Genomic DNA, 14,027 nt, shown 5'->3' on the forward strand with positions numbered 1-14,027 from the left:
CCAGATACAGTAAAAAGACACACTCATTATTTTTTCTGGAAGGAAAACAGCACATGCCAACGTCAACATATCTTTGAAAAGTTGCCACCAACGCTTCGCCTAAGAGGACTACTGGAAGGGAAGCTGAATTCAGGTGGCTCTTGAGACACTCCTTGACCCCTGTTAAAAAATTCACTGTAAAAATTATACTGAATTTTCCTTTAAATTTTGGTTGCTGAATCAAAACTTCTCAAAAGATTTGTAAATTTCAGCAAGAAGTCAGAAATTCCAACTCTAAAATGAATTTTCTGACTCAATATTGAAAATAAATTCTTAAGTTTAGATGCTTAGGGGAAAAACAGCTGGAGAACTCAGGAGCCTCCCATATTTTAATACAAAGTGACGTCATTACCATCAAGGCTTCCAAGAACTCCTTAAATTGTGTGGTTAAGCAACATCTCAAAGCACAGTGATGACTCTAGGAAGGTGCTATGCTCCTCCTTGGTATACAGATTCAGGTCCAGAATAATTTTTCTATTTAGAGATTTGATTTGACTTCCTCCTTATGTTAAAAAGTAGCCTAATATTAGAAAGACGGTATATCAATTTATGTGCATTTTCAAAGCTAAGGCTATGAATTTTCTGTGCTTTACACACACTAAATTAGCACTCATTTTATCAGATGGCTTCCTGGAGCTGGTTTCTTGTTTTAAGTATTTAACTACAGATTGTATGGGGTTTCTTAAAAACCTGATTACACTTGAAATTTTACAATTAAGCAAAATAATCATGCAGAGAAAGTAGGCAAGATGGCTAAACTTTAGAATACCTGGTGTAGGTAAAAGTTTACAGTTATGTAATCTTGCATCATCTTAGTCAAAGGTTACTGGAGAAAACAATCCCAGTCAGTGTATGCGGTTCATAATGAACCTACTGATAGTGCTGTAACTGTTTAGGCCTGACTTAAATCAACTGCAGTTTTTACGGCAGCTTCATCTTTACCATTCTTCAGATATGAAAATGACACTCCGCCTCCCACTTATGTATGTCTTTTATTTCAAATGGTAGTTGTTTTACTCAGGATTAGTCATAAACACACAAGATTCTTGATAAATTCTATGTCAAGTTTATTTGGTTGGACTGCCTTTTATTCATCTAACCATCCCTTTGACACCTGCTGGCTGTTCCTGGGGACCCAGCCACAGCAAGGACTTTAATTCAGTTCCCCACCCCCACTGAACACAACACACACCTACAGGCAAGCTGAAGTTCCCCAAACTGTATTTGGTGATTTCCTTACTTGTTTAAAACATATATAAGCTCAGGTCATTTATATATTCATTTCTAGAGGTTTGTAAATGAATTAAATAAAGATCATGTTGGCTGGGTGCAGTGGCTTACACCTGTAATCCCAGCACTTTGGGAGGCTGAGGTGGATGGATTGCCCAAGCTCAGGAGTTCGCGACCAGCCTGGGCAACACCATGAAACCCCGTCTCTACTAATATACAAAAAATTAGCCAGGTGTGGCGGCATGTGCCAGCTACTCGAGAGGCTGAGGCAGGAGAATTGCTTGAACTTGGGAGGCAGAGGTTGCAGTAAGCCAAGATCACGCCACTGCATTCAGCCTGGGTGACAAAGTAAGACTCCATCTCAAAAAATAAATAAATAAATAAATAAATAAATAAAGTTCATGTTTAAAAATAAAACATTAAAATAAGCTTCCTCCAAGAGCAGAGAAAAGGTTTGATGCTTGAGGTGCAACATTTGAATAAGTACTTTTAAAGCCAGATTAAGTTTTTAAGCAGTTGCTAAAAAATTAATGAGGTTTAATGTGACCTATTTAGGAGAAACAGTTCTTTGTTGTGTTCTATTAGAAGGCTAATCTGCCTATGGAAAAAAAAAAGTAGAATCCTATTTCTTTACTCCTTCTTTATTGAATCTTACCTGTCTACAAAAGTAAAGGGAAAATACTGTGAGGAAAAACAGCATAAAGTGGGTCAGCAGTGTGCAGTTATAGGGGAGAGAGTCACACCTACTTTTACTGAAGACAAGTTGAGATGAAAAACTGGGGTTACTTTTGCCCCTAGAGCAGCAGAAGGCCCTGCTCCCCTCCGTAGATCGTGACATTGTTTAATGGTTAGAAGCGGACATTGTTTACATCCCCAGCTTACCAGGTTTCACCACCTCGCTTCCCTCTCTAGGGTCCTATTAGGGTGCTATTTGCGAGGCACTGTCTAACCCAAGAGAGTCCCGAGGCGTCCTGCAACAGGAAGATGCCCTGGACCCTGTGGATGGTCAGGGGATGTGAAGTGACTGCCAGGGTGGCCTGGCCACTCCCAACAGACCACAAATGTTGATTTCAGAATCTTTGGCACTTTCCAAAATGTGGCTGAGCAGTAATTTGGAAGCCTAAATCCTGACTTTAAGAATTCATAAGAACAACCAATGTTTTATAAACTCAACAGAAAGTAAAATAAACAAACCCAGGGTTTTACGCTCCTTCTTGTTATTTTTATGGCAATCTTTCAAACTAGTTCAAAATGTTCAATCCTCTGCCCTCTCAAAAATACTGAGTTAGGGGCAGCGGGGGGGTGGGCGAGGACAAAACGACTAATAGTAACCAGCATACACTGCAGTTTACCACAGGGAAGAGCTGAGGAGACCTCGTGTCGAAAGAGTACAGGTTGCTTTCAGGCTGGTACTGAAGTCTCTCTCCTTCCCAACCTTCTCATTGAGGAGGGCCCAGCAAAGAAAACAAGGATGTTTATATTTACCCAGAAGTGCGCATGGCAATTGACCATCATGGTTCTCTCAATGAGCTCATCAGGACATTCCAGAAGGTGATGCCCAGAGACCACACCAGCATTATTGACCAGGACTGAGACTTCGCCAACCTCCTTGCGGACTCTTTCAGCCGTCAGGTAGACATTCTCCCTCTTCCCTACATCACAGGTGTAGGTAAAAACCTGCAAGTTACAGTGGGGCAGAATTTCTTCCTCACCATTCCCAGCTGTCCTCAGAAGTCCAGATGAGGAGAAAACATGCAAAAGAGAAGGAAGTGCAGAAAGTGAGTCACATGGCGATCAGTAGGACAAAGATCACACAAAACAAAAATACTACAGTGAGCTTCAAATTTCTAACGCTGTAAGGCTTGCCAACGACTGAGCTTTACAGCTGCCTTCCTCCCATGAAGTCTTTGGGAATTACAACAATTTACTGGATAACTTTGCTTAGGGGAAAGTCATGTAATTGTGACAAGCCCAATACAAGTAGACCACATGGGATCAGCTTGCTGGAGCTAGACACCTGCAAAGAACTGATCTCAGCCCAGAGCTCAGAGAACAACACACACACACTACACACTCCTCTTTTTTTGGGGAAACAGTGGCCCAAGAGAAACAGCTCTTAGTCTTTAGTATGAGAACCCTCAAAATGGAAACTCACTTCAAGGCTCACAAATCAAAACTGCAATTAATAATCTGAATTCATCCAAAGCCAAGAAATGAATCCACAATTTTTAATGAAGAAGTAGGGATCACTGGCTTGTTCTAACTAGGCTAGCTGACTCCTCTAAGAAGTACTCTCACAAATCAAGTTACAGGTAAATATGCAATTTTACCACATAAGAACTTGACAATTTAAAAACCAAAATCGGTATCCTGGAAAATGAATACCCTTATCTTTTAGGTTTTGGCAGGGAGCACAACAATCTATATTTGCTACACCTCCATACCACCAATGGAAATGGTACATTTTCACCCTTAAATTAAAAACGCAATATCAATAAGTTTGATGATAAATTATCCATACAGGGGAGAAGTGCCCAAGTCAATTTTCTCCGTACAGGTAAATGTTTTCCCTAAAAATGAAAAATTTTGTTAAAAAGCAACAGCCATTATCAAATTTCCTGGACCAATATTTATGGTTGATTAAGGACTTTGCTTTGGCTTAAAAAAAAACCTCAGATTCAGGTTAGTTAATAAGTATTCAGAAAGGCAGATTTCCTGGGGTGACCAAAAACATGGAAGAAATTTACAACGAAGCCTAAATCCTCCAAGAGCTTTCTCTTAGGAAGCAAGGCGTCTTTCAATCACGCTTAGGGAATGTAACTAAAGCACTTATCGCTGGCGAAACAATGTAATTATGTTCCTCAGGCTAAACTTACAGTGAAACCGTCAATACTGCCCTCGTCTAAGGGGTTCAGACCACAGTAACACAGACACTTCTTCAGACTAGTCAGAACAACTTCCCAAAGACGCTTTAGTTTCCCATCGCGCCGCTTGTAAGTCGGAGCGAGACATTTCTTTGGGATCCAAACCTGTGGTAACAAGTTTCCTCCGCCTTCCCTACCCCAGAGGGCTTAGGAAACACTGCCCCCCCCCCGCCCCCACCGTGGTCCCCAGAGACCGAACCTCCCCGAGGACTGGGCACCTTCTCCCTGGTAATACAGAAGTGATCGGGTTCCTTTATCAGGGAGCGAATTCCACTCGTCTCCCAAAAGACCGGTGGGGTGTTCCTTTCCTCCACAGCGGGGCTGACCAGGCAGCGGGGCTGATCAGGCAGCGGGGTTTGGGGCCTGCTGTGGTAGGGCGCGGGGTGGAAAGAGGCTTGACCCAACAATGCTCCCGCGCGGGTCCAGGTTACCTTGCAGCGCGGCGGCGTCGGCCGCCTCCAGGTCGCGGTAGATGTGGCGCACCATGCCAGCCGTCTCCTCGTTGCTCTGCGTGTTGATGTCCCACAGCACCAGCAGCGCCCGGCGCCGGGCGAACTCCAGCGCGAAGAGGCGGCCCAGGCCGCTGCCGGCGCCGGTGATGAGGCACACCTGGCCCGCCACGCTCTTCTCCTTGGGCCGCACCAGCCAGCGCGCCGCGGCCAGCACGAACGCCCAGAGCACTTTGAAAGTGACCACGAAGAACTCCACCACGATGTTCATCGCGACGCCCGGGGTCCCGCACGAGCCCAGTGCTTGCGTCCGCGCCCACCCCGAACCCGGCAGTCGGGCTCCCGGCCCCGGGGCGCTTGTCACAGAGGCCGGGACGAGAAGGCTGCGCCCCGCGCCCGCCCCCGAGGTGCCCGCCGGGTTGGAGTGCGCGGCGCCACTCCCTGCCTGCGCGGGGCCACTCCCGCCCGGGATCGGCGCTGTGAACCCGGACTGTGCCCGCCGCGGCAGTCACCCGGCTCGGCGCCTCCTGCCGGCAGCCGCCCGCCCGTCCCGCAGCGCCCGGCCGGCCGGCTCCGCTGCAGTGGCGGTGACAGCCGCGAGTTAGACGACTCGCACTGCCCTCATGGCCAAGCTGTTGCCGCCCGAGCGTCCCCGGAACCGGCGCGCCGGCTCCCTCTCACCCCGGGGGAGGAGTGCGCAGCGGAGGCGGCACGGGCCAGCGGGCCGCCGCGGGAGTTGTCAACTCGACCCAAGTTGCCAGAAGGTGGGAGAGTGGGGTGCGGGGCGGCGGAGCGCCGGGAAGGGGAGACTCGCTCGGCGCAGGCAAGCGCTGCCCAACGCCTTGCAGCTGCCCCCGAGGGCTCACGTCCCCCGACCCTGCACTCCCCGCGGCTGTCACTCGGGCACCGGGCTCCGCAGCGCAGCCCGCTTGCAAGTCGGAGCGCTCCGGGCCGGCTCTGAGCCGGCTCCACGCTCCGCGCTATATAACCCCGCGACCGGGAAGAGCCCGCGCCAGCCTCGGCATCGGCCCTCCCTCCGCCCGGCCTCTCCGCCCCCGGGCGCACCCCGCCCCCGGCCCAGCCCCCAGCCCGCCAGCCGTCCGCGGAGACGAGCGGGGTAGCCCCTCTCACACGGCCGTGGCCGCAACCTCAGCCCTCCTCGCACCTCCCTTTGCAGCTCACGCCCCCTCCTGTGGGGTGTCCTGGCCTCCGCCTGCCGATCTCGGCAGTCAGCAGAGCCCTGGCCATCCTCCTCCGGCCGTCCGGTCCCGGCTGGTCCCTGGCTAGCCACTTTTCGTAAACCAGGGCACTCCGGACCGCCCCGCCTGCGATCAGGCGCTGCGGAAGACAGCCCTGTGGGCTGGAGCGACGACAAGGACCTCGCGGCGCGGCGAAAGGGGTGTATTCTGCGACTACCGCGGCAGGGAGCCGGGAGGGCGGCCAAAAGTGACTTCGAATTGCAGCTAGCCGTTTGGAACGTGGCCCAAAAGGCTCTCATTTTCCTGGCTGGAACCGTCGCCGCCGTGCTTGCCTGCGGTCCTGGTCAGCCGTTGCCCTCCCGCCGGGCGGGCGAGGGGTGGTGCATGCTGGGATTTGTAGTTCGTCCCCATGAGGCTCGTCCTGGGAACATTATGGGGAGGAACCAGAGCCTAATCCTGTCAGCGAAGCCTGGGGATTAGGACCCGGAGTTGCCAAGGTGTCAGCACTCTTTGCTCTTGAATTGATTAAGAAGTCTAATCAAAGGCATATATTTTCTTCAAACAAGTTTTACCCGAAAGTTTGTTGAAAGAGGCTAAATCAGGGAGTTCCTAATTTTGCGTCTGCAAGGCGGCTTTTTAGTTCTGGATTCTTTTCCGGCTTATTCTAAGACACCTATGAGTCGTGGGGCTTCTCTCGCGAAGTCTTTAAGTGGACAGTACGCATGCGCCAACTTCCTCTTTTTCCGGCTGGAACCATGGAGGGTGTGGAGTAAGTTGTTTCTCGTCCTCTTGAGAATCCTTCTCCATCTCCAGAGCCAGATCCATTTTGTGTCACGTTTTCTCTCTCTGGCCGTAGCTTGCACCTTTGCCCACCTCCCTGCTTGATTGTGACGCTTTGTGACACCAGTGGGGACCCGAGACTAGGGTTGGGATGCGGGCGGTCTTAGGACTGAGGTTTTGGAGTTCCCGGGAACGAGATGTCGGGTTGGAATGTGTGTGGAACCCGTCGGTTGGCTGACGGCCCAGTCCTCGGTAGAGGGTCTTTCGGGGCAGGCGCAGAACCTCTGAATTGGGTTCGTTCTTGGCTGGTGCTTGGCACGGGCTTCCCTGCCGCCAGGCCTTTGCTTTCAACATGTGGATCCTGATTGAACCAGAGTGATGGTGGCTTGTTTTTTTTATTTTTATTTTTTAATTTTTGCGCTTAAAGTCTGGGAGTCAGTGCCTTGCAGTAGTCTTTCAGCTAGAACATTTTGTTATTCGGCTGTTGGTGTGTTTTTTGCTTTTTCTTAATTAGTCGTCGGAGGCCGGGCCTCTTGGTTGAAATAGGGAAGAGCGTATTGCTATTGTCCTATTTGTGATTGCGTTTTAGGCAACATGGTGTTAAAGGTTATTGACATGGAGCTAAAATGTGCATCGTACACTGTAGCATGCCAGAGCAAGTAAAGTTACTAGTGACTAAAGTCAGTGACACCATTTCTGGTTAAACAACACTGCTCAGTACGGGAGTAACACAGCGCTGTGAGCTTTGTGAGGTATTGATAACATTTTTGTATATTAACGTTAGAGAGAAGAAGAAGGAGGTTCCTGCTGTGCCAGAAACCCTTAAGAAAAAGCGAAAGAATTTCGCAGAGCTGAAGATCAAGCGCCTGAGAAAGAAATTTGCCCAAAAGATGGTAAGTAAACTTTTTGAGGCACTAACACATAAGGAGACGCCTTGTTGGGATTGAGGATGAGGTGAATGTTCTTGGCAAGATTTACTTCCTAACTCTACCGAGTAATTGCTTAGCTCCCTAATGTTACAATCTGAAGGTAGTGGATTTTTTTGGTGGGGGATATAATTGCATACTGTGGCAAGAAAAGATTGAAAGGAAACGTGTTTTAGTTGTCTTTAATAATTGGCATTGCTAATTGTGATTGAGAGCTAAAAATCATGAATAACTGATGATTGGTTTTCAGCTTCGAAAGGCAAGGAGGAAGCTTATCTATGAAAAAGCAAAGCACTATCACAAGGAATATAGGCAAATGTACAGAACTGAAATTCGAATGGCGAGGATGGCAAGAAAAGCTGGCAACTTCTATGTACCTGCAGAACCCAAATTGGCGTTTGTCATCAGAATCAGAGGGTAAGTTCAGTTTTACTGCATTCGGGTTTGAAAGGGAGAGTTAGCACTGGTAAAAAAAAAAAAAAAAGCAACTTCACATTGCTTCTGGGAGCCCTGATTCTGAAACACTGGAGTAACAATATTTTAGGGGAAGCTAGAACAAGGAGGGTGCTGATCACTAATGGTTTAGTTGCAAGCTATGTTCGTTCCCCAAGCTCCTATCCCTTCTCTTAATAGAATACAGAAGTTCAGTGTGTAACATGAGAGGATTCCTATCTGTTTAGGTAGGATTCGATATTCAAAACTATAATGGTTAGTGTTAATAAAAATTTCGATGAAAGGCAAATGCATTTCTGGTCTCTTTTCACCACAGTATCAACGGCGTGAGCCCAAAGGTTCGAAAGGTGTTGCAGCTGCTTCGCCTTCGTCAAATCTTCAATGGAACCTTTGTGAAGCTCAACAAGGCTTCGATTAACATGCTGAGGATTGTAGAGCCATATATTGCATGGGGGTAAGTCTTTTCTCTCCTTTGACTTCTATTTGATAAATTGGTTATGTAGCAACATGAATTTTAGATGTTTTAACAGTGGTCACCATATTTATGTTTGCTTTTTCACTTCAGGTACCCCAATCTCAAGTCAGTAAATGAACTAATCTACAAGCGTGGTTATGGCAAAATCAATAAGAAGCGAATTGCTTTGACAGATAACGCTTTGATTGCTCGATCTCTTGGTAGGTTCTGTTTGGGGGAAAGTTTGGTATTAGGCCATGTGATAATTTTTTATCCTCTTTTGGCCGTACATTTCTCACTATTGTGAATCTTCATATATTCCTTATGATTCTTGATTTAGCTTAAAAGAAAACGTAAGACATGGTTTCATTAGCTTGAGCCTTATCTTTGTAAAGCCATGCATTTACCTTATTTATTCCTGGTTTTTATCTCACAGCCTATTCAAAAAAGTTTTGAATAATTATTTCAAAACTTTTCGCAACTTTAATAATCTTAAATAACCTTAAAATATTTAGGTAAATACGGCATCATCTGCATGGAGGATCTGATTCATGAGATATATACTGTTGGAAAACGCTTCAAAGAGGCAAATAACTTCCTGTGGCCCTTCAAATTGTCTTCTCCACGAGGTGGAATGAAGAAAAAGACAACCCATTTTGTAGAAGGTGGAGATGCTGGCAACAGGGAGGACCAGATCAACAGGCTTATTAGAAGAATGAACTAAGGTGAGAGACCTCATCCTGAGAAAGGTTGAGTTAATGTTAGAGTATAAGTGGTGGTAATCTTGAATGCTTTTCCCATTAAATATTGATGGGGGTTTGAATTTTAATCAGTGCTTTTGTGGGGAGTGGGGATCAACTATCTTAATGGTTACAGTTGGTTTGTTTACTGCTTTTGAGGACCTTTCTGGAGGAAAGGAAAAGCCTGTTTTGGGGAGTCTTCAGAGATGGAAATTGGGTGATCTTAAAAATGTAAACTCAATCGTTACTTTATAACTGCTTAGTTTATGTTAATTGTTAGCTGCCCAAAGTGTTTTCTAATGGTTTTCTTTTTTCCTTTCAGGTGTCTACCATGATTATTTTTCTAAGCTGGTTGGTTAATAAACAGTACCTGCTCTCAAATTGAAATATATTGTTGTATTTGTGATTTTTTGTTGTTGTTGTTGTTGTTAGCCTGCCTCTGTCTTCCCTTAACTACTGTGGCAAGTCTGGTGTGTGGTAAAATTAAGCCAAATCAACAGCCCATTTCGTGCAAAATCAGGGTCGAGTCTGTGTGAAAGACATCTCTTGGGTTCTTAAAAGGCTTTTCTCTACTACAGAAGATCTTAATTTTTTGTTTAACTGTGCTGAGTGATTCAAAATGGGTTTATTCTAAGAAAGCCTGTTTCACAAGCATTTGTACATGATTTGTAGGTAACATAATCCAACTTTGGTTTATGGAAAAAATTGAATTTAGTTGCTAAAATTTCTTTCTCGGGCCATCACTTGTTTATAAACTGCCATGTAAATGTGTTATTTTCCTTTTGCATTCCATTTTTGTGTTCTTGTTTTGCATCTTTTGCCATACTTAGGTGAGTTACTAATAATTGTTACATACTGTGGGTATTTTGAAGGAAGGCATGAAATTTGTGCCAAGGGATGCAAATTATTTCAGAGCATCTGGTAAAATTAATGGGCAAAAACTTGAAAGGTTTTTTAATAAAATTCTTTTATACTTTATGTATTGTTTCACCTAGACTAGTGAACAATGTAGAGTGTAACATGAAGTACATAGAATGAGAGTAAAAATTTTTGTGGTCCTCATTTAGTTGTGTCAAAGGTCTGACGCACTGTGAAACAGCTCCCTTAGTAATTGTTTTGGTACTACTGCTCCACAGTCATTTATTGCTTTTTAATATTTGAACGTTGCTAGACAAGTAGAATTTCTTTGAGTTCTTTGTTCCTGGTTTTGGGACCTATTTCTCTGGATTAGTAAGTTTGTTTTAGGGTCAGTGAATTTTGGAGAGAAATCAAGATGATAGTTTATAAAAATAGTTTTACATATTTGTGATTGTATCGGTGTTTTGCTAGATTTTTTTTGTCTTAGCAGTTGGGTCAATATTTTGAAATAGTACATGGATATCTAGGTAGAGCCAAAGAGTTTATTTTTTAACTTTGTAGAGATGAGGTCCACGCCAGCCTGTCCCAGCATGTTGTTGAACTCCTGGCCTCAAGCAATTCTACTGCCTCAGCTCCCTGAATAGTTGGGATTGCAGGCATGACCCACTGCCTCCAGAGGGTTTTTAAGGTTTAAAATTCAGTTTTGTTTTACTCCTTTGGTAGAGAGTACAGTTCCCAGTGTTTACACATCCAGTGTCATGAAGGGTAGTTGTGCCTCAGAAGATGTTGGAGCCTGTTTGGCTTCCAGGTTTTAGAGGAATAGTGAGGGCCATCAGTGGCCTCTGCAGGGTCAGAATTAAGACTAATTATGGAATGAAGTTGTACAGATGGCATATTGCTTAATCTAGGTGCAGGTGGGTGGGTGCATGAAATGTGGGAAGTCTTCATTGGGATAGGAATAAGCACTTTATATACAGAGTGATACTTAGCAAAGCTTTTTTTTTTCTTTTTTTAAATTAATGGTCTTTATTTTTTAGAGCAGTTTTCATTTCACAGTAAAACTGAGTGGAAAGTAGAGAGGGTTCCCATATACCCAGTATTCACAGGTACAACCGCCTCCTCTGTTGACTCCCCACCACCACAGTACATTTGTTACAGTCAATCAACCTGCGTTGACACATTTTCACCCAAAATGGTAAAACTGTCTCAGCTGGTCAGGGAGGGATAAGATTGTGTAGGAATACCTCAAATGAAGTGGGCAAAGTATTGACTATATAGCCTGTGCAGACACATATTGTAAGTGTGGCCTGGGGTCAGGGAGGATGGGGAAATGTGGGAGGGGTTGCAGAGAACCAGGATTCCCATAGAAAACTGAGTAAAGTGGGATAACCAATCTAGTTTTATAAGAGGATTGTGAGGAACAATAATAGATATGAAAATGTTTGTGAGCTGGTGGAACCTATTCAAATGCAGATTAACACCTGATTAGGAAACTCACCTCTTATAAATGTCATTGCTTTCAAGGGATCCTCCTCTGGAAGGCCTGACCAACCTTAGGGGTCTGGGCACCCAGTAGGTTCTCCTACAAGATTTCACCTCATATATGTTTATTTACTGTTTATGCTTCTAAGGTCTGGCTTTCTCTAGTGGATGGTCCCCTAGCTATCTCAGTTTTTATAAAGTTGTCTTGGACCCACTGGCCTTTAACCAGTGTTAACCTAGTTAGTAACTTCTTTGAAGGTTCATTTGTGGTTGACTGGATTAGGAGTGTTGGCTTCGGAGCCAGACTGCTTGGGTTCATATCTAATCTCCACTTATTTGTTAGCTTGGGCCAATAAATAATCTCTGTCTCGGTTTCCATGTCAGCAAAATGGAGATAATTGTGCCTAATTTCATAGGATTTTAATGATTAAATGTTACAGGTCATGTAAAATGTGTAGAGCAGTGCCTAGCTCGAAAGTGCTCAATGCTGCTGTGCAGTATAGCTTCAGCACTTAATGTGGGCACCCAACAGTGAATTACGGAAAATAGCCTCTGCTTTCAGCTGTCAGTCTGATGGGAAGACAGGCAACAGATACAATGAAATGAGTGCCCTGGGGATGTATAGGATGTGATAGAGCCTCTTGGGGGTGTCTGGTGTCTTTGTGGGCCCACCTCCTTGGGAAGGTTGACAGCTTTCTGCTCCCACTGTTTTTCCTTAGAGATTTGGTGTCAAAGAGCCAAAACATTCCTCTCATGTGCCTCCCTTCTGTTAGGTAGTAAACTTTAAGGCCAGGCCTTTTAATTTCTGCCCATTTGCTGACATGTAGGCACGCAGTGTTAAGTGAATGTATTAGTTTTCTTTTGCTGCTGTAACAAATGACCATAAACTTAAGTGAATTTATTATTTAACTTTTGGGAGGTCGGAAATCTAAAATAGGTTTCACAGCCAAATCAAGGGGTCAGCAGGCCTGTGTTCCTTCTGAAGACTCCTTTTCTTTGCCTTTTAATATGACAACTTTTGTGATTACATTGGGCTACTTGAATAATTGAGGATAATCTCCCCATCTCAAAATCCTTAATTCAAGCACACATCTACAAAATCCCTTTTGTTGCTACATAAGGTAATATATTTACAGGTCCCTGTAATTAGAGCATGGAAATTGGGAGGCCCATTATTTGATATTTTATTTCTGACTCCCCAGCTATATTCTTTGTTCCTCAAAAGTGACTTCAGCCTCCAGGTCTGGGTACTTGGCTTTTTCATTCTGGAAAAAGGTTTTTTCTGACACATCTTCATATATCACCTTTTTTCATAGCATTAATTACTATCTGAAACTGTTGACTTGCTTTTCCCAGCCATTCTCCAATGTAAGGTTTGAGTCTTAGCTTTCTCTGTTCTGACACTTAGAACAATGCCTGGTGCATTGTAGGCACTTCACTTTTTTAAGGGAATCTAACCTCATCAGGAAAATAGATATTTAAAATCTTGAGACTTCAATTACTGGCATATTGTAGTCCTTGAGTATTTGGTGATGGGGGATGGTGACAGGAGGAATGGGGTAGAGTGTGGATTTATGTATATATATATATATATATATATATCTGTATATGTAATTTACTTTGGAGGACTCAAATTGCATTTTGTAGGAATAATGATTTGTAATAGTAGAAAACCATGTTAGGAGAGTACAGGAGATGTTTCATGCTGTGAAGATTTGGCAAGTTTCACAGAAGAGGTAGAATTCGGTCACCTGATGATAGGAACAGTTTGAGAAATGGCATGGAGTTTGGGAAGTGTCAGGTAGGGGTGTGATAGCAAAACTAAACAGGAGAGCATTTAATAAACATTTGATCACTTGCTGAGTGCCAGTGTATCACTTGATCCACATAATCCTAGGTTGTTAGTGTTTCTCCACTTTGATCGCAACCCCAGAACTAAATTCTTAATTGGTTTTGGGATGAGCCCTAGACTTTTTTCTAATTAAGTACTCCACGTGATTTTTAATATGCAGCCTAGTCCTCTTGTTGGGTGGGTTAACTTTCCCTCACCCAGGATCACATAACTAAGTTGTGGGGCCAATGTTACGATTCCAGGCCTAATTTGAGTGTTAAAAAAAAAAACCAAATGACCTAGGAGAGGTTAGTGTAGAGCTTAATAAGAATGGAGAAAAGTGTGTTGAGAGCAGTTTCAGGAGTTTTTGTGGGATCTTATTACCAGGGGATAAGCTTGCAGCTCTAGTGGGGAGTCAAATCATGAAGGCAGAGGCTTTATATGATAATCTGGCAAGAGTACAGATACTAAGATCCCACTGTGCAAGACAGGGTGCTAGGTGTCCAAGCCAGAGAGGACAGACACACCTAACCTTTTATAAAGGAGTCAGAACATGGAATTTGGGCAGACTCGTGAGGGAACTCGTCCTTGTTGTCATTTACCTAAAATTGGGCTAGTCAGGTATTAAGTGGCTAATATTTAAAAGGTACAGCTCATCAGTA

General features: G+C 44.5%; 2 protein-coding genes across 2 annotated transcripts in view; one reads left to right on the forward strand and one right to left on the reverse strand.

Annotated features, from left to right (window-relative positions):
• RDH10 (retinol dehydrogenase 10) overlaps nucleotides 1–5,601 on the reverse strand; it is a 29,963-nt gene extending 24,362 nt beyond the window's left edge. Inside the window, exons 1-2 of the mRNA XM_003269424.4 lie at nucleotides 4,625–5,601; nucleotides 2,755–2,990 (exon numbers count right to left, since the gene is read on the reverse strand). Coding sequence (XP_003269472.1) covers nucleotides 2,755–2,990; nucleotides 4,625–4,913 — 525 coding nt within the window. The 5' untranslated portion in view covers nucleotides 4,914–5,601. The remainder of the gene's footprint in view (nucleotides 1–2,754; nucleotides 2,991–4,624) is intronic.
• A 980-nt stretch (nucleotides 5,602–6,581) lies between these two features.
• On the forward strand, nucleotides 6,582–9,583 carry RPL7 (ribosomal protein L7). The gene is made up of 7 exons (XM_003269425.4): nucleotides 6,582–6,610; nucleotides 7,406–7,514; nucleotides 7,798–7,964; nucleotides 8,317–8,454; nucleotides 8,566–8,675; nucleotides 8,970–9,179; nucleotides 9,517–9,583. The coding sequence occupies exons 1-6, from the start codon at nucleotides 6,597–6,599 to the stop codon at nucleotides 9,176–9,178; spliced, it is 747 nt and encodes a 248-aa protein (XP_003269473.2). The 5' UTR covers nucleotides 6,582–6,596; the 3' UTR covers nucleotide 9,179; nucleotides 9,517–9,583.
• The last annotated feature ends 4,444 nt before the right edge of the window (nucleotides 9,584–14,027 follow it).

The sequence above is a fragment of the Nomascus leucogenys genome, chromosome 16 (assembly GCF_006542625.1).
Source record: "Nomascus leucogenys isolate Asia chromosome 16, Asia_NLE_v1, whole genome shotgun sequence".
Classification (NCBI taxonomy): domain Eukaryota; kingdom Metazoa; phylum Chordata; class Mammalia; order Primates; family Hylobatidae; genus Nomascus; species Nomascus leucogenys.